Genomic DNA, 20686 nt, shown 5'->3' on the forward strand with positions numbered 1-20686 from the left:
TCCGCTCTTCTCATTTCAAGTCTGGGTTCACACAAGGAACCCTCATTTCTTGGGTCTTTCCCTTGTTTTTTAGCGCCCAAGTGTCCATTTATTGCAATCAAGTCAATTAACAGCTGATCTACAACTGCTAATGAGTCTCTACGATTATCCCTTGCTTCAGCTCTTTCCAATTGTATAGATTCAATTCCATTCTCAGGTGGCCCAAAAACCTCCTCTTCCATAGGAGTTTGATCAGTGTTGACATCTTTGTTAATTACACCAGAAATGTCATTTTCGTTTACATTTATTTCTTTCATATTCTCTTTGCCGCCTCATTCTGAAATGTCTATTTCGAGTGCATGACTGACCTTTCTATCATCATTACATTCCAACCCCTGCCACCCCTCCGCTGTTCTTTCCCCATAGATCCTCTGTTCCTTGAGCGTGCAGTGTTCTCCCAACGGCCATTCATCACTTGGCCTGTCCAGGAGAGGGGGCGGACTCTCGCCACTACACAGCGACTCGCTGCATGAATAGAATCTTGCAGCGGCGGGACGCCTCTGAAAGGTAAGTGTTTGAGTTGCGTCGTGCATTTGGATTAAGGCTTCATGAGTGTTATTTTTGTAATGGGGACATTCTAGCCCCACCTTCATGTGGAGGTTTTCCTCTGTTAAGGGTTTCCCCTCCATATCGTGGGTCCGTCGCACTATAGCACCGGCCGTGCCCAAGAGCTCGACAGTGACAGAGTCCACTCTCTGACACGGGCAGTGCGAACCGTGCTGATTTTGCAGATTCTCCTCGGCGTGAACGGTGCCAATTTTGTCCAAACAGTTACGTGACCCCTCGCATATAATTGCGCAACAGTTTCTATGCGATATACCCCCAACACCCTCCTCATGCCTTTCACTCATCTTCTCACTCGTCTTCGTGTTTTCGGCTAAGGAGTTTTCCCCAAAGTATTTCCCAGATTTAAGCACTGTTTGATTTAAAGGGTCATTACCCTTTTCACACGGACCCAAGTGGGGGCCACTTACTTGAATCATCCCGGCCAGGGTCACTCGCCTTTCCTTTTCTTTCTGCACATCATGGTCTGGCAATTTCAGTACCAAAGCCGGTCTCCCTCGCCGGACCTGGGCTCTAGTACCAGCAGCCATTTCAAGGACACCACTAGGCGACTCCCCGTGGGTTTTTTGGTGTTCAATACTTGGCGCAGTCTGTTCCATTTGGCAGTGGACTGCAGAGAGCTGCACTTTTGTTCCGCAGCTGTCCAGCCACGGCCACCACGAACACCAGGAACACTCCCTCACACTCCGCGACGCTCCGCGTCTGGAAAGAGGTATTTTAGAAGAGGTAGAACGATCCGCCCTGCTCAGTAGACAGTGAGGAAACACACTCCAAACTCCAGTAAACTGCTTAGGGCTCCACACCAGGAACACTCCCTCACACTCTGTGACGCTCCGCATCTGAATGGAGGTTTTGTAGAAGAGTTAGATTGCTCCGCCCTGCTCAGTAGACAGTGAGGAAACACACTCCAAACTCCAGTAAACTGCTTAGGGCTCCACACCAGGAACACTCCCTCACACTCCGCGACGCTCCGCGTCTCAATGGAGGTTTTGTAGAAGAGGTAGAAAGCTCCGCCCTGCTCAGTAGACAGTGAGAAAACACACTCCAAACTCCAGTAAACTGCTTAGGGCTCCACGCCAGGAACACTCCCTCACACTCCATTTGGCGAAAGAGTGATCGACCTGAGGGGTGTTACAGTGTGAGCTTCAGTCTAAGTCTCCGGCCGGTCTCACAGAATGGCATCACCAGTGTCTGGAAACACTAAGTGCCGTTGAATCCAATCCCCTAAAAGTAAAAAAGAGAGTATGGGAGGCTGACTGGATTGACATGATTGATTGTGTCAGGAAGTACCATTTATTTACAGGGCTGTTAATAGATGCCAGGCCCTACAATAAATTGACATACTATTTGAAGAAATGTCCGGGGCAATACTGGCGTAACCAGTGTTTACGCCTTCACCTGAATTTGCTCCCTACCAATGAAATGTTGGGTGCTCGAAGCAGAGTATGTCGTAATTCAAGATGTTGCAGATTCTGTAAAAGGGAAAACTCTATAGAAACCATACACCACTTGTTGATAAATTGCCCCAATTGACCATGATGCACCAGACACATTTTTCACACCTTTTATAAGCAACCACACTTTGCCAAGCCACAAACCCACACACACATTTTGACTTGTGCTGAAATCAAGGGATAGTGGTGGGGTTCAACATGTCATGTACCAGTAATGTCTGGCGGGACCTAGCAGGTAATTATGTAAAAGTTGATTTGTGAAACGGTGTGGAATTGTAGAGGGAACAATTCTTCACCAAGCCAAAAACCCACAAACAAGTTTTTGCTTATGCTGAAATCCGGGCAACGGCATGGGGTGTTCAAATGTCATGTAGCCAGTAATGACCAAAGTATCCCAACAGGTAACAATGTACATTTTGGTGCAGATTGGTGAAACAGTGTGGAATTGTATAAGGGACAAAAACAAACACACACATTTTCACTTTTATAAATATAGATAAATCATACTCCAAGTCCTCAATCTGAGGTTGCATAAAAATCGATACATTCATCCTATATTTAAATTATCATTTGACTTATACTTTGATTAGATTCCAGTTGGAAATTGTTGCCTTTTGCTTAGTGTTATTTATTACCTGTATTTTGAAGCAAAATACATGCTTGGGAAAACTTCAAGGGAAAGCATGTTGACCACTGGTGATGTCAGTAATCCTGCTTTGGAGCAGGTGGATAATGCTGGATTGTTAATGACCAAGTGCAAGGTTCAGTCATGCTTATTAGCACATGGAAATCCTTATTGACCTGCTCCGAGCCAATCAGAATATTTAAAGTGCAGTCAATAACTACAGATACGGACGCATTTTAAAAATTCAGTTTTCAGAAGCACACGGGGAATCATCAATGTAATTTTCGGGCAAGAATTCGAAATTGGACATTCCTCTCTGGGAGGACGCTTATTTCTCGCTGCACTATGCAATTTAACACATGAAAGAGAAATATACAACATTGGAAAATGTTTTCTCTTTCTTTTATGGAAACCATTTACTTGTACATGATACCTAAAACAACCATGTTATTTAAATACTACAAAACAAACCCACATTTACTCTACTAACTCAGTTTACCTATTTAGTTTAATTCACTCTGAAAGCACAATTTTAACTTCATTTTGAAAACTCCAAAACATGGATTGCTATTAGCACTATGTGCTAATAGTCTTATATCCTCGGAATGGGTCATCATCACTTGGGATAATTACCCTTTGCCAAATATTGGTTGCAGCCCTTAGTCAATAAGTCTGTATTAGAACATGGATGTTTCAGCACGGTCAGCTTGATTGGCCGTTGCCGCATTTGCAAATGGGCACAAATATATCGTCTTGGAATATCCTCTGTCCGCGTGCGTTTACCATAGTTCCTATAATGGTGGCTATAACCAATTAAATGAATGAGTCGTTTTAAAAAAAAAATCAGTGCACATGTTTGAATAAATTAACAAAATATCAAACTTTCTTTAATATATGTCAAGATTCTTTACCTGCTAAAGTGATACATCCAGTTATCGCCACAAACGTCAGCAGTATCAATAAAACTGCAATGATTGTTAATGCCAGCAAATAATTTCCTTCGCCTTCTGAATGATCCACGGGCAAGGGAGCTAAACACAGAAACAGACAGTAAAACTCACACATTGACCCACATATCATCATAGAAGAATATTCAGCAGATTTTGTTAACAGTTTAGGAATTGTATAAAACCTCCAATACTGGCAGCAACATGTATCTTTTTGAATGTCGTTACACTCCACATAAGTGTAACAGTGGTGATCTCTCGCCAAGATTGCTACTAGTTTCTAATACATTACGGTACATTTTTAGAAAATACTGGTCAAAACATAGGTGAGTGGTCATAATCTCTTCCTACAGAAGAAAAATAGAACTTTACAATATGTATTTATTTATTTATTATACGTTTCAGTTCATAGCACTTTTCGTATACAAATTCACATTACACATAAAATAATCTTATTATCGTAAAATTTCACATCACATACATTGTATACTTCAATTCATCTACAATGTACTTTAATGTCACACACTAGGTTATAACTAAATTCACGTTCACAGTTCATACCTCCAAAAAGAATTAAATAATCATGAACAAAACTACATAAAAACAAATTAAATTAAATACAAACATACAGGCATTCACCCCATTTTCAAGGGCGAAGTTTCACTCGATTTCCTGTATAATTCCAACAGCATAATTCATCTACTCAAGTAGTGCTTACTACTCAACCAAATTTGGTTTAGAGGAATGTGTGTTGCAGTCGATTTTGAGGGTAATTCATAGAATTCAGCGCACAAGTTGCGCACGCGGCTGGCGCACAGTGTGCGCGTGCAAATTTCTGCACCAGCCGCGTGCGCTAAAATCCTTTTCCGCGCACAGCGTATTCATGGATTTTAGTTTCCAAAACCAGCCGTGGCGCAGAGTGACGCAGCGACCCGGCAGCAGCGCCAGTTACGCCCCCAACCCCTCCCCGTGCGGTGCGCCATGCACAGCACACAAATCCCGTACATGGCGCACAGGCCCCCAACCATGAAAACGCCTGTAAAACTCCCCACGCACCCCTCCGAATACCCGTACCCCACTGCACGGGGGGTGTCACACGCGATTGGAGTGGGTACGTGTATAACAGGGGTTCGCAGGAAGTTTCACACGCAAAATGCCCTGTGCGAGTGGGGTACGTGTATTCCTGGGGTGCGCAGGAAATTTCACACGTGATTGGAGAGGGGCACGTGTATTTCGGGCAGTGTGCAGGAAGTTTGACACGCGATAGGCCTTGTGCGCGTGTATTCCTGGGGTGCGCGGGAAGTTTCACACGCGATTGGAGCGGGGTATGCGTATTTCGAGGGTGCGCAGGAAGTTTCACACGCGAAATGCCCTGTGCGAGTGGGGTACATGTATTCCTGGGGTGCGCGGGAAGTATCACACGTGAAATGCCCTGTGCAAGTGGGGTACGTGTATTCCTGGGGTGCACGGGAAGTTTCACACGCGATAGGCCCTGTGCGAGTGGGGTACGTGTATTCCTGGGGTGCGTGGGAAGTTTCACATGCGATTGGAGAGGGGAATGTGTATTTCAGGGGTGCGCAGGAAGTTTCACACGCGATAGGCCCTGTGCGCGTCTATTCCTGGGGTGCGTGGGAAGGTTCACACGCGATTGGAGCGGGGTGCGAGTATTTCGGGGGTGTGCGGGAAGTTTCACATGCGATTGGAGAGGGGAACATGTATTTCGGGGGTGCGCGGGAAGTTTCACACGCAATAGGCCGTGTGCGCGTGTATTTCGGGGGTGCGCGGGAAGTTTCACACGCAAAATGCCCTGTGTGAGTGGGGTATGTGTATTCCTGGGGTGCGCGGGAAGTATCACAAGCGATTGGCGAGGGGAACGTGCATTTCGGGGGTGCGCGGGAAATTTCACACGCGATAGGCCCTGTGTGCGTGTATTCCTGGGGTGCGTGGAAGTTTCACACGCGATTGGAGCGGGGTGCATGTATTTTGTGGGTGCGTGGGAAGTTTCACACGTGATTGGAGAGGAGAACGTGTATTTCGGGGGATGCGTGGGAAGTTTCACACGCGATAGGCCCTGTGCGCGTGTATTCCTGGGGTGCGCGGGAAGATTCACATGCGATTGGAGAGGGGAACATGTTTTTCGGGGGTGCGCGGGAAGTTTCACATGCGATAGGCCCTGTGCGCGTTTATTCCTGGGGTGCGCGGGAAGTTTCACACGCGATTGGAGCGGGGTACGTGTATTTCGGGGGTGCGTGGGAAGTTTCACGCGCGATTGGAGAGGGGAACGTGTATTTTGGGCGTGCGCGGGAAGTTTCATACGCGAAATGCCCTATGCAAGTGGGGTACGTGTATTCCTGGGGTGCGTGGGAAGTTTCACACGCGATAGGCCCTGTGCAAGTGGGGTACGTGTATTCCTGGGGTGCGTGGGAAGTTTCACACGCGATAGGCCCTATGCGAGTGGGGTAGGTGTATTCCTAGGGTGCGTGGGAAGTTTCACACGCGATTGGAGAGGGGAATGTGTATTTCGGGGGTGCACAGGAAGTTTCACACACGAAATGCCCTGTGCGAGTGGGGTATGTGTATTCCTGGGGTGCGCGGGAAGTATCACATGCGAAATGCCCTGTGCGAGTGGGGTACGTGTATTCCTGGGGTGCGCGGGAAGTTTCACACGCGATAGGCCCTGTGCGAGTGGGGTACGTGTATTCCTAGGGTGCGTGGGAAGTTTCACATGCGATTGGAGAGGGGAACGTGTATTTCGGGGGTGCACGGGAAGTTTCACATGTGATAGGCCCTGTGCGTGTGTATTCCTGGGGGGCGTGGGAAGTTTCACACGAGATTGGAGCGGGGTACGTGTATTTCAGGGATGCGTGGGAAGTTTCACATGCGAAATGCCCTGTGCGAGTGGGCTACGTGTATTCCTGGGGTGTGCGGGAAGTTTCACACGCGATAGGCCCTGTGCGAGTGGGGTACGTGTACTCCTGGGGTGCGCGGGAAGTTTCACACGTGTTTTTGCTGTCAGAGCGGGGTATGTGATTTTCGGGGGTGCGCGGGGAGTCCTACACGTGAATTGGCAGTATGGGTCCTCCCAGGTGTTCCCTCTACACCCTCCATGGCCCCTGCAGGCAGCCCACACCACAGGGGACTACCCTGCACCCATGGTCATGTCCCGCAGGCAGCCCATCCACCTTGGGCATGCCCCCCAGCCAAGCCACATGTCACCTTGCACTACTGATCACCAACTCATGTCCCCCACCACCCCCACCCCCCCAGCAGTCAGGGGCACCTGCCAGCAGGCCCCCACTCATGTCCCCCAGCACCCCCTCCCCCAGCAGTCAGGGGCACCTGCCAGCAGGCCCCCACTCATGTCCCCCAGCACACCCACCCCCCAGCAGTCAGGGGCACCTGCCAGCAGGCCCCCACACATGTCCCCCTGCCCCCATGTCATGACGATCCTCAATCATGGGCCTAATTGCCAGCCACCACCCCAGCCCAAAGACCCAACCAAGTATTGCATCCACCCACATAGAAATACCCATTATATGATACAACCCGAATGGCAAGTATGTAAATTAACACATGTCTGTCACACACACACAATGGGTGCAAGTGAATGTGAAAACCCACATCATGACATGCATGCAATCAATGAGAGAATACCACACATCGAAGTATAAAACAAAAATATATTGAACCCAAAATGATTGTAATGAAAAGAAAACACACAATAATGTGAAGAAGAAATAAAACGCAGCATGTCCAGAAAATAATCAAAAATATGAAATCAGAATCCAAAGAAATCCAAATGAAAATGTGGCCAAAGTCTCAGTCCAACAAAGCAAATCCAAGGGAAAAATATAAGTGAAATCCATTGCTCCATGGTGAAATGAAAAAAATAAAAAAATAAATCCACTGTTCAACTATATACAAATCACCAATCCAGGGTCCATGAGCCCAACAAATGAAATGAAACCTACAAAAAAGACTACCTAATAAAGAACTGTATACAAAAACGTGGTGCATTGTCCAATCGCCCCAAAATAAACAACAGAAAGGAAACCTAACACTATCTAACTATTTACAAAGACAGCGGGCTAGTCTGACGGCTCACGGCTCACTTATTGATGTCCCGGGCCAGGGCATCATCAAACTCCCGCTCAATGTCCTGGAGGCGGTCCTCTTCCATGGCCCCGAGGGTTCGCAGGGACGACATGTTCATCTCCAACTCCCTGTGAATTGCCTCGAGGCACTCGGCCCGCCTCAGGGCCCTCCGCATGGAGTTCTCCGCCCTGACCATTTCGAGCCGTGCCTCTTCCGCCCGCTGCTGCTCCGCATCTATGGCGTGGCCCAACCGCTGCCACACGGAAGACACTTGAAATCTGGGGTCCTCCTGCCCTATAGCCGATGCCTGCCCCTCCGATGTTGAAGGCCCAGAGCCATCATTGCTCTCACCATGTTGCTGCTGCTGTGCCTGTGCCTGTGCCTGCGCCCTGGCTCTTGCTGCCTGCACATTCTCCTCTGGCTGGGGTGCAGTTCTCATGGTGGCCACCCCTGCTGGATGTCCGACTCCTGACTGTGGCAGGGATGTGTCCTCCACCAACCTGGCTGCTGGGTCAGGGGCAGCACCACAGTACCCAGGTGACACATGGGTGGGAAGATGGCCTGGAGGACGACTGGCACGTAGGGGGTTCAGGTGAGCAGGGGGTCGCAAGAAGGTCCAGCACACGGAGGAATCCAGCACCGGTGACCCGTCCCAGTAGGTCAACGTGGTCAAAGAGGCATGTGAGACGACGTGCAGTCTCTCCACGAAAAGACTGCAGGTCACCTCGCATGCCCCGTTGACGCACAGCTAATCCCACTCAGGACAGGCTCAACACGGTGCCGGATAGCCACGTCCGCAGGGAGAGGAAGGCCAGTTGTCGTGCGCTCATTCCCTCCCTGAAAACGGGTCTGGACGTAGGCATCCCTGCTGGTGCCAGATGATGCAGTGACAGGATCGGGGACAGGATTACACACAGGCAACTCCGCGGCGGCCTGTACTGCCTCCTGTCCCTGCCCCTGCACTGCACCACTAGCACCAGTGGAATCCCTACCTCCAGACCCCGTGTGTGTCCCTTCCGCGGCCTCCTCCTCCACCAAACCCTCCACCAACCTGGATGACTCCATGCCATCTTCCTCCATTGGACCCTGTGGGGTCTCAGCTGCCCCTTCTGCTGCCGAGGAGTCCACCTCCGACCTCTGCCTCTTGGACCTACCCTCGGCAGCTGCGGCCTGGGACGCGGCACCAGACTCCTCACTCCCCGACAAGATGACAATCTGGGAGGGGAGCCGGGACTTGCATGTCCGGCTGGTGGTGCGATCCCTGCCGCTGTGCTCCACAGCATCCTCTCCGCCCTCTTCATCAGTTGACGCTGCAGACAGGGAGAGATAAAACACAGACATCAGGGCACTGTACAATGGACTGATACACACATGACAGTTGCACATGAGTGGCAGTGTCAAACTTCAGACATGGCATCACACTCCACGACACACAAGTCATTTCAACTCACACACGTTAGCATATCCACAGCAATATTGCACCAGGCAGCAACATCCATACACATACAACAGCATGAACAGCCGAAGGTGAGCCTGACATCACATGAAACACAGGGAGTGCACTAGACACACACACACACCACCACACTCACATGCATGTCTACATCTCCTCCAACTGTCACAGTGATGCGATCGCCATACATGTCAAATCTGGCATTCAGCCTTCTACATATCAGTGTCACGTGCATCCATGTTGCATCACAGTTGCGCACTTGTCAAATACACACACATGCACATGTACACAGTGCAGATACATGGCAGCAGGAACCACCATCCATGTGTGATACCACAACCATGCCAGCGTACATACACAGAAATTCAAACATGTGTGCTACCACACCTGCATTTGCACAACATGCTTACCAACACATACACCATCGATGTGTCTCACACCTAAGAGGACTCACATGTGGCAGCCTCACACCCCTGTTCATACACATCCCTACATGGCCCTACGAAAACACATGTGCAACCTGCACACTACTGGCACACCACCACACGCACAGCGTCCAATCAGTATGCATTCACACTTACCGCTCGACTCTAGACGGGTCTTCCTCTCAAGGACCTGGACATGGAGCGCTGGGCATATGTGTTCCAGGACCCTTATCTGGTGGTCGTACAGGTGGCCCCGGTGCCCCTTGGCATCTGCTGCCTTCAAGAGGTGCCAGGCCTTGTTGAGGGTCCTGGACCTGAAGTCCTCCCAGCGCTTCTTGACATGGTGTAAGTCGCGGACTGCCACCCCCTCCGCGTTGATGGCAGTCACGATGTCCATCCAGATCCTGGTCCGTCCTTCATTGTCGGTGCACGAACTTCCAAAGAGGGCATCATACTGCCCCAGGACTTGCGCCACCAGGACACCAACTTCCCTGGCACTGAAGCTGGTGGCCCTCTGCCTCTCTGGCTGGGGGTTGCCAGTGGTGCCAGATGGTGTTGTGCCCGACATGGCAACCCCAGAGGCAGGAGTGGGTGGGCAACTGGGTCCTGGGGCTGGGCTGTGGAGCGATGGTATCCCAGTCGGGAGTCTTTGGTTCCAGCAGGGGTGGTCAAAGCAACTGCACCCCTGGCTGATGTGCAGGCAGCAAATAGCAGGGCACGTGGGCAGCAGGCAGTCAGGCAGCAACAGATGGCAGGTGGGAGCGTGCTCAGGGCTCTGGGGGGCAGTAATTTGGCCTTCTGGGCAGGAGCGTGGTCTTCTGTTTGTTGTTGCCTGGTCAGCTTGATACAGAGTGATTTGGCACGTGAAAATCTTGCACGTCAGCGTGTAATTCGAGGAAAGGCCCATCGCACATAAGCGTGTCAGCACACGTACATGGTTTCATTGGACCAAAGGCCCTTTGCGCTTAAGCGCGTCTGTGACGTGATGCGCGTGGGCATTTCCCTCGTGGGCTAAGTGGTTCATGGCACGTGAAAAAACTGCACGTTTGCGTGTGAATGTGTGTAATCCGAGGAAAGGGCCTACGCGTCTGTGACGTGACACGCGCACCTTTTCCTCAGCACGGGTACATGTGTACACGTCCAAGAACTGCACGTCCGAGTTTCAGCTCGTGTAATTGGAGTAAAGGGGATTAGCGCGTACACGCGTAAGTGATGTTTTACGTGTGGGCCAGTTTAAAAGGTACGTGTAGGATGCCATTTCTTTGTACGTGCTTTTCGTGGAGAGCGAGTGAATGAATTCTCTACTTCTTGTCAGTTCACACGCGATTACTTCACAGCGTTTCAAGTTCGTACTCCCTGTTACCTCTGACAGCGGTCTTTTTTTCTGGTTGGACCTGTTTCCACATACAGCGTTCACTTCTTCTTTTGTCCTGTCTACTCAGACAGCGTACAATTCTTCTTTTGGCGGGGGTGATGCCAACGCATGTTCTTTTTCCAGGCAGACGGTGAGTCGCGCACGTATTTACCAACTGTGCTTGCCCCGTGTGTCGCGTACCCCTTCAGAGGTCATTGTAGGCTGCGTGTACTACGCATACGCTTATTTTTGTGTTTCTGGGTGCTACAGCGTAGTGCGGGTTAATTATTTCACGCACGTGGTCTACGAGGGGTTGCGTGCACGTTATTTTTTTATTTTGGGCTGCCTGTGCGTTGCGTGACCCGTCATCTTCCCCCAGGGGTCACAGACAGCCTTGTTAGAGCACTAGGGTATGAATTCCATCTAGTACCCTACCCCTTTCACCCCCAACTGCCCAGGACAATAGTTTACTGCTACTCCCATACGCACAACAACATCAGTGCCATGGTTAGGAGGTGACCAAGCGGTAAGGGAGGCAAAGGTGGCCAACCTTCAAAAGGTGGGCGTGGTGGGCACGGTAGGGGACATGGCCGGGATTTGCAGGGTGCCCCTAGACCCCCATGTGTGGAGGACCAATCAGGGACACCCATGCCCCCCCCATGGTTGAGGGACACATGGTTGACTCCATCCCAGCTCAGCCCTTGTTGGACCAGCCCATTGTGGCACCTGACCTGGCACAGGATGACTCCCTGGCTGACTTCCAGGTCAGCAAGTCTAGGCCACGTGTGGCGGTGCAAGTTAGTGTCACCAATCCACGTGGATCTGGGACTACCTATGTCATCTGCTGCCCCAAGTAGGCAGGGTGGGGAGGCTGCAGGGGCAGCTGCAGCTCCATCCAACCCAGCTCTGAGTCTCCCAGCCAGGACAGAGTCGGTCCAGGTCCATCAAACTGATGTTCCCCCTGCCAACATCACACTTTTGCCAATGCCTGCACCAAGGCCTACGGTCATTGTGCATCCGCAAAATCCTACTACCCAGTCCACCGGTGCTTCTGCCCCTGCTAACCAGAGCGGCGTAAGCCACTCAGGCTCCACTCCACCTTTGAAAAAGAGGAAGAAGGGTGCTCTGGCACAACAGGCTGAGACCCCAGACACGGCTACACACTCCGGCACATCAAGGAAGCCCAGCTTTAATGACCCGGAACTTGATGCACTTGTGAGCTATATGTCGGCACAGAGCCGCGGATTTGTTGGTGACTGCAGGGTGCAAGACCACACCTGGTCAAAGTAGGGCACACTGGCAGACCATCGTGGACCGCATAAGTGCCCTTGGATTTGTGAGGCGCACAGCTGATGATTGCTACAAGCAGTGGAATGACCTGAAACGCAGAGCAAAGAATAAGCTGGCCTCAAATCATGCCGCTACTCTGGTGACTGGCGGTGGGTCTCCACAAGAGGACAACAAACTCACTGAACATGAGTCTGTTGCTGGGACCTTCGTCACATAGGAACAGATCCAAGGTATGGGAGAACTACCTGATTACGATGCATTGTCCGGTGAGTGCCCATGCGTGTGTGTGTAATCCATGTGTATGTTGTTTGGGTGACGGGTTCTGATTGAGTGCCAGATGAGGGTGGGTACTCCTGAGTGTTATGGGTCACCCATTTGCTTCCTCCCAAACATTCGCGTGCCTTGGATTTGGGTATGACTGTATCCCTTCTGCCCACAGTTGCCAATTAGGCCCACATTAGTGCACTTTACCTTGAACTGTCATCTTGCAACTACATTGTTCAGATTTTGTAAGTGTTCATTCAGGCTGATTGTTTCCACTCTCCCATTTTTGCTACGCGTTATTCTGCCCTATTGCAACATATGTGATATGCTTCGGTCATTGTTTACAGCCCACACTGGGCCACTATTTTTACCTGGTTACGTTAATGATTACACCATTCAGGCCGATGGAGTATTGGGCTGCAGAAATGTTTTATTAGGGCCTGTTTGCACGTGGAAGATGACAGATGTTTCCTATAATGTTAAAGTAACCAACCATTGATCAGCCCACAATGACTGTGTTATTGGACACTGGATGTGTTTCAGTGTGTGGCACTTGCATATTTTGCAACACTATTCAGCATCAATCTTCGCATCATGTCGATGTGACATGGATGTGTGACAGTACTCATTCACTGACATATTGCTGTAGTTTTGTAATTTACCGTGGCTACGCTACTTGACATCTGTGTGGTGGCATGTGTCATGTATGTGTATTGGACATGCCACTCACAGCCTGATGTGTGATGCCAGTGCTACCCAACATGCTGCAAATGTGTTGCATATCCATCTTGCTCTCCCCAGTGTCTGCCTTTTTGACTCCACTTCCAACTCTTTGACAGTGCAGAGTGTGTGAGAGTGTTTGGCACCGTACTTAGCGCCTTCCCCAGTCCCCTTGAGCCCTATGGGGCAAAAATGGGAATGGGGAAGGGCCATGGCGGCATGGGGAATTACCGGCCCACCAACCTCGGAATGGAGCGGTAATTCCCCATTCCGCCATGGCGGAGTCGGTAAGTTACCGGCATGGACCATGGTGCTATTAGCACCATGGTCCAAAGCCAGGGTCGTAATGAGGGCCATAGTCATGTGGGACATGTGTAATTCATGTACTGGATCTCTGGCCTGTCACGGCCTATGTGTGTGCTATGGTGCTCATGCCTGTTTCCATTTGTTGTCTTTCATGTTTTTGCAGGTGATGACGCACTTGGTGCTGTTGAGGTTGCAGAGATGGTGCAGACCCAGGAGGAATCTCAGGCACGACCGGGCACCAGTGGGGGACGTGGTGTGGTGGTGGGTGAAAACCGAATGTTACTGCAGACCATACTGTCCAGGGGTGCCTGTGGGTGCACCTCCCCAGACCTCTATTCAGGTGCTGAGTGGGATGATGAGACTTATGTGCAGTCGCAGGTAAGTGTTTCTCAAACCATGGGCTCAAAGGAGATAATCCCCCAGAGTTACCTCACAGCTAGTTGTTTCCAGTTATGGTTTTATTGACTTTATTTAAACAATGCCTTTAATCCCGCAAAGCGTTGTACTTACTCCGTGGGGTCAAAGGGGATACTCCCCCACAGTCACTACACGGTTATTTATTTATTGATTTACTTTTTTCCAAGAAGTTATGTTGCAATTACTTAAAGGAGGAACTGTAATGCTGTGTGTTAGACCCTTTCTCCGTGAGTTATTAGGGAGAGTACACCCCCACAAGCTACGCACGCCCTACAGCTCAGGGATTGAATGGGGACAGAATGATAATAAACCAAGTTTATACAGCTGCACAGATACGCATCGCTGACTTTCGGTTTTGGATCACAACAGGGAAAACAATTGTTCAGTGGACTGAAGCAGTTCGCCTCCACAACCACCTCCCGCACCAGGGCTTAATAAGTAACTGCTCGGCCAATAACTGTAAGTAAAGTTTATGGGAATGCGCTTTCGTGCACAGCTGGATTACTGTTTACAGATTACAGCCAACTGCACACAATAAGCACTTACCTTCTTTCCTGGTGCTCAAATCGTGGTCTGCCTTTTTGGGTGCTCAGGTCGCATGGCAAGGGTCCTATTCCACCGCTGCATGTCCCACACACCACCAAACACTCTCACACACTCTGCCATGCTCCACTGTGGTCGGAGTCTTTGTAGGCACAGGCTTGAAACAGGGTAGTAGACAGACTTCTCCAGCAGGGTGTATTAGGCAGCACCAGTAACGGCAAACACTCTCACACACTCCGCTGTGTCGGAGTGTTTGTAGGCATAGGCTCCTCTTTGAAACAGGGTATTAGACAGACTTCTCCAGCAGGGTGTATTGGGCAGCACCAGTAACACCAAACACTCTCACACACCACACTTTACAATATAGTCCTTGGCATATACCATGTCAATGGGAATATTACATATTCTCCAATAATACTGTTGGATAAGAAGTCTAAATGAGCCATATCAAGATTATGACTCTAAGAAAAGCAAGCCAGCATGGAGGAATAATTCACCACACTAATGCGTGCCCCTTGACAAGATAAGAACATACATATAGAGAGATTAAGGGAAATCCACATTAGCAACATTTTACAAATATGAACATCATACTGGTTGTTGATTATCAGCAAATGCAGAAGTGTTTCTATTACTTGATTTTTTCATATTTGTAACAAAGATAATTAAGATAAATGTGAACAGATATACAATAGGACATTTGGACAAATAAAGAGATAATTATAATCTAAGGTATGTTAGGAAATACTCCTCAACCTATATAACAAATGTAAATAATTGTACTATATGCTTCGCAAAAACAATACTGATGTGTCTGTTGTACCTAAAACTTGTTTAATTCACAAATAATGTATCTGAAAATCAGAGAGTTAAGTTAGACTGTATGCATTAAGGATCTATCATGCATATCCCCTGGTGACTGACCGAGCTAATAGCACGTGAAGGAATGCAATATGTTGGGATCAGATGTAGATAGTATTTACTTCGATATGGAACAAGGTTTGCTAAAATCGTAACATGCCATCATGTTCATATTGAATGTCAAGACAGCAGGTCATTGTAGGATCATTAATAAGGCTTCTGATTTCTATTGATCTTATGTTTTTGGCACTGGTACATTTATCTATGGTTTCTTAAGAGCCGTTTGATCGCAGCTGCAAGAAGATTGCGTGCACATACAACACATCTCCCAAAAGTGCTAGGTACATATAACTCTACGCTCCGGTGGACACTCGACACAGGCATGGCTACCCACACACATCAGAATCAGAACAGGTCTGGCCTGGCAGGCTGAAAGGCAACCGCTCGCAGAGTTCGGAGTATGCCGGTCCGGTAATAACGGTGCCTGTAGCTTACCGGCTCCATTGTTACCAGACCGGCACACTCATAATGAGGCCCATAGCCTGTCTATGGAGAGACTTTTGTGTCTTTCACAGTTTCATGGTGCGCTAAGGCATGTCCCTATACGTGCTCCCTTAAGTCCCAAACAACAATGAACGGCCAGGTTCTATAAATGGAAAAGCAGGAAGGAAATATGGGCACATTTAACTGAGGGTGAGATTACATCGTTGCCATTCTTGTGAACAGAAGCCCAGTCATCCTTATTAGAAGTTCTTGTGTCCTCCAGGGCCATTAAGGCAATGGTTATATTGGTGTGTGGGGGCAGGAATCCTCTTAGGCTGAGGCTGGGCACTTATGGGAGTTAATTTACATAATCCAGTCTTTGACTAGACTTTTCACCCTGGGCTGCAGTTACTATGTAGTATTAAAAAACGAATCATGTCAATTGTGTACTGTTAATAAAGGTCATTGTGAATGTTAGGTGAAAACCGGGATGTATAGTCTAGTTAACAAATTAGATTTCCAGGTCTACCTTCTGTTTTTGTTTCTTTTTTTAGGTTTTGGTTTTTGTTTTGCGTGCTTATGAGGTTGCTACGTTCAGTGTTATGGTTGCTTCAAAGCGTGCATGCATATGCTTGAGGGAAGCACATTTGAATGTGGCATGGTAGCATTACTGAAACACCCACAGAAAAAAGAAACCCCAGGAATGTGCACTGCATATCTATCACATGGGCGGTCGTGGATAACACTTTCCACCCAAGGGGTTCCTTTTTGGAGGCAGTGCAGGGGTTAAAACCATCTCTGGTTCACAACTGGAGAACAGTAATGAATGTGCCCCTCAATTTGGAATCTCTGACTAATTTCAAAAGGGGGGGTATCTCTGAACCCACAAAAATCCTGTAGTTAAGGCAGAGTGGCAACGATTTATAAACGCCTTTCTCCTAAATTTGCTAGAGGTATGAGATTCCCCATTAGGTAGGTACAGCTAAATCTCTCCTTCTTAGAGTCATGGCCAGAGGCCAAGCCATAGTCTCTTGTTCACTCAAATAAACTTGAGCTACTATTGTTAACAAAATGGAATCAAAATGTTTGTGTTCATCCTGGTCAAAGTCTTGCTTTATGTAAGGCACATAATATGCATACAAATACACACACGCATACACACACGCACACACACACACTTAAAAACACACACACACACATGCTCACAGCAAGTCTGGCTGCTGGATTATTGAATTCTGTGCAAGATTCCTCGTGAATGGTAGTGGGTGTTGTGTGCACATTGGGTCAGACAACAAACACAATCTGGTTTCCGATTTCACAAACGCAAATTGCAAATGTGTTCAAAAACATCTATAAAAGTTTATTACTAATGTAACCATGTGTGCTTCCATAGTTATTCATTGTTGACAAAGAAGAATTACTTTAATCAAAATATGTGTGCACTCAAAACATACAAGATGTACTGGATCAATATTATTTTTAATACATATGTATACTTACGGCATGGGATATCACATATTTCAAGTGGGATAGAAAATTGTACATCTGTCCTACAGCCCTGTAAAGTAAGAAGCAACATGTGACCTTTTACATTAAAGGAACCTTTACAAAAAGTCAGTAAACTGCCAATGCTCCCTTTGTTAAATTTTGTTTATTTTAGAGAGATATTTATGTTTCATATTACAAATATGTCCCATAATGACATAATCAATTCCTATGTTTTGTCTTAAATAAATAACTTTTAGATAGAAATTTATTTTTATTTTTGTATTGAAAACACAGGTCACTATTCTTGTAGTCAAGGAGATATAGCAACAGCAATTTGAGTGGAGCCTGTAAATGTCAAGCTTGCCTCTTAGAGGGTCATTCATATTTATGTGCTTCCTAGAAGTACAACCATATATTTAGGCATTTATAAGCCAATAAAGCCCAGTTTAATATTATTGTTATTGCCATTATTATTTGTGTATCATATAACAGAGACTCTTCTATATCTCTTTAAAAAATGTGCAGTTCATGTTCTCATTTCACTTTTAATAAGGCAATCAGGCAACTAGCCTCCGATACTAATATAGTAGGTCCTGGGCTGATGTGACAATGCCTATTACAACTTCAGTATCCAACACAAGTTATCCACCACCAAACATCTAGCTGCACCTGTGTGTTTTTTCAACAGACTTTTCTTGTGATAAAGGAGAGATAAAAGATGTGTTAAAAACAGAAATACCAAACTGAAAGGAACTTAAAGATGAAAATGGGACAATTACTGAATGTGACCAGCACTCCAAAAGAATGACAGCCAGGGGGAGACAAATAAATATATGAACAAGAAAACTGAGAAGGAAAAGCAAGTTCAAGATACAATCTAAAATGATTACCAAGAATAGATAAACAATTATAAAAGCAATAAGACAGAGCATGTAGAACACAAGAGATAGGTTGAACGTATAAAAATAAAGGAAGATAAAAATGCGAAATTGGAAAGGAAGCAAATTAAAATAAGAAGTGAATTTGGAGAATGGATGTCAAATGCTGTAATGCTATGAGGAACAAATTGCTCCAAGTGAACACAGAAAGATGGCATTCTCTTAAAGGGGTACAGACCTCAAGTAATATTTTGAAAATAGTCTGAACACTTACAAAATCATCTATCATCATGTATCACTATCAGAAAATCCCAGTGACTTTTATTAATGTGTACACTGTATGGGTTGTACGCTGGTACTACATGTTAAAGGACATCATAACATGTGGAACATCTATCTAACAATATAATACAAGGCCAGATGTATGTTTGTCCCTGTATATTTGTCCGATGCAGTAGCTTTGCCTGTTGTCACTGATGGAGGGATCTGTTGTCTTAGGATATGTAGCGGTCCTACTTTGTCAATGAAAACCTGCACTTTGGCCCATGCATACAGGCTCTTACATTAGTTGTTTATAAATACTAATTGTTTATGCATATTCGCACAGTGCATTTGCAACATATGGAAGCATTGGCATGTGTGGCACAATATATATCAGCTCAGTAAAACGCACTTTGAAGGAGTAGTTATTCGAACATGTACCATGATTGACCAGTAAAGTAGCCAAATACCAAATGATCAATATTCAATCATTTAGACAACATCTTAGAGGGGGTGATTGAGAGTTTGTGGACAAAAAATGTTAATATTTTGCATAGGAAGCAGACGATCTAAAATAGCAGTATTGAACAAGCAAGATGATTTTCAAACTTTCATCAGAATATAAGTGTGCAAAAATATGTGTTTGCATAGTTGCATGCTAAATCGTAGCTCGGTAAATCCAACTACAGGATTAATTTGGCAATAGATTGCTTTGCCACATTTCGGTCAAAACTAAAAATCTAATAGCTGGAATGAAAACCACCAATATTCTTGAAAGATATCTGGGATATATTGGTGGAAAGTCAGTTGGGATACTGTTATGTTTTCACAAATGTAGTAGTCCTTTAACTGAAATGTGTTAAGGAAAGAAATGTCAAAACATTCTGCAGGTAGGACGAAGCATGCTCAATGAAAATATCTACTGGGATGCAGTAACAGTCTGAAGGGGATGATGCTCTGGATACCATTGTTTTCAATTTTCAATGTGATATAGGGCCTATTTCAAGATGGAAGCTACCTGTATGGTGAATATTTTGCAGCCAAAAACACATTGGCCCTCATTAGGACCCAGGCGGTAAGGGGTTTACGCCGGCGTAAACCATGGCGCCCCTTACCGCCTGAGTACGAGTTCCCTTAGCGCCATGGTGATTTTAACGCCTGCTTTTAGCAGGCGTTAAAATCCATGGCGCTAAGGGACCTTGTTGTTAATTACGCCAGCGTAATTTACGGTGGCGTAATTAACGCCTTCCCCACCCCCATTATACCCTATGGGGCAAAAATGCAAATGGGGAAGGGTAAATGGGGATTGGGGACTTACCGCCCCGCCAAGGTCGGAATGGGGCGGTAAGTCCGCCAACCCCCATGGCGGAGTTGGCAGCTTAGCGCCATGGACCATGGTGCTAATAGCGCCATGGTCCTCCGCCAAGGTCCTAATGAGGGCCATTCACTTTATCGGAACACTTTGGATGAGAAATATATGATATGTTCCTAGGTAAATGAAAAGAACCGCAGTTTATTATTCATTCTCCTAAATCATATTTCTATTTAGTTAATGCATTCTTTCAAATAACTTTTTTCTCTGCCTTTAGATTTGTGTGTCTTCCATCTAATACAAACCTATCTGGAGTTAAGCCTCTAAAACACCACAATGACCCTTCTTTTTATTAATGATGTCTTTCCAATGTTGCCCCGCAATACCTTTCTATTACTGTTTTTCCTCCTTTGTATCAAGTGCCTAAATGCCCATGGCCTTTGCACGCTTCTTTATAAATGTACAAATAAAAAAATAATGAAGACACTTTCTCATCACTAGATGGCAATTGCTGTAAAATCCCCATTCTCCTGGACCTATACCCATGGCATTTAAATACCTATTTGGGACCAATAATGAAACATATTGCCCTGTAAAAGACTGTTTTTCAAACCAATGCAGATGACAATCAGACCAACTTAAGTCTGCAGAATTCTTCACTTGTGCACCACCATATCTCTCAATACCTGCTTCAGATACAAGACTGGATGATTGCTAACAACCTCTGATTGAATTACTCAAAAACGGATAATCTATGTTGCCTACACCATTGCTGCCGCCCTTCCTTTTACTTGGTTTCCCTTCCTTTGTGCCCTTCCCACCTCTGTTGACTCAGCCAAAAATCTTGGTGCCATCTTTGACAATCTTTTGTCCTTAATACCACAAATTCAAGAACTTCCTATGAAAT

General features: G+C 46.9%; 1 protein-coding gene across 1 annotated transcript in view; it reads right to left on the reverse strand.

Moving 5' to 3' along the window:
* IL17REL (interleukin 17 receptor E like) overlaps window positions 1–20686 on the reverse strand; it is a 747013-nt gene that overhangs the window by 56282 nt on the left and 670045 nt on the right. Inside the window, exons 15-16 of the mRNA XM_069629260.1 lie at window positions 17341–17398; window positions 3594–3713 (exon numbers count right to left, since the gene is read on the reverse strand). Of these exons, the coding sequence (XP_069485361.1) occupies window positions 3594–3713; window positions 17341–17398 (178 nt within the window). The remainder of the gene's footprint in view (window positions 1–3593; window positions 3714–17340; window positions 17399–20686) is intronic.

Source organism: Ambystoma mexicanum, chromosome 12 (genome assembly GCF_040938575.1).
Source record: "Ambystoma mexicanum isolate Mex_15411 chromosome 12, UKY_AmexF1_1, whole genome shotgun sequence".
NCBI classification, from domain to species: domain Eukaryota; kingdom Metazoa; phylum Chordata; class Amphibia; order Caudata; family Ambystomatidae; genus Ambystoma; species Ambystoma mexicanum.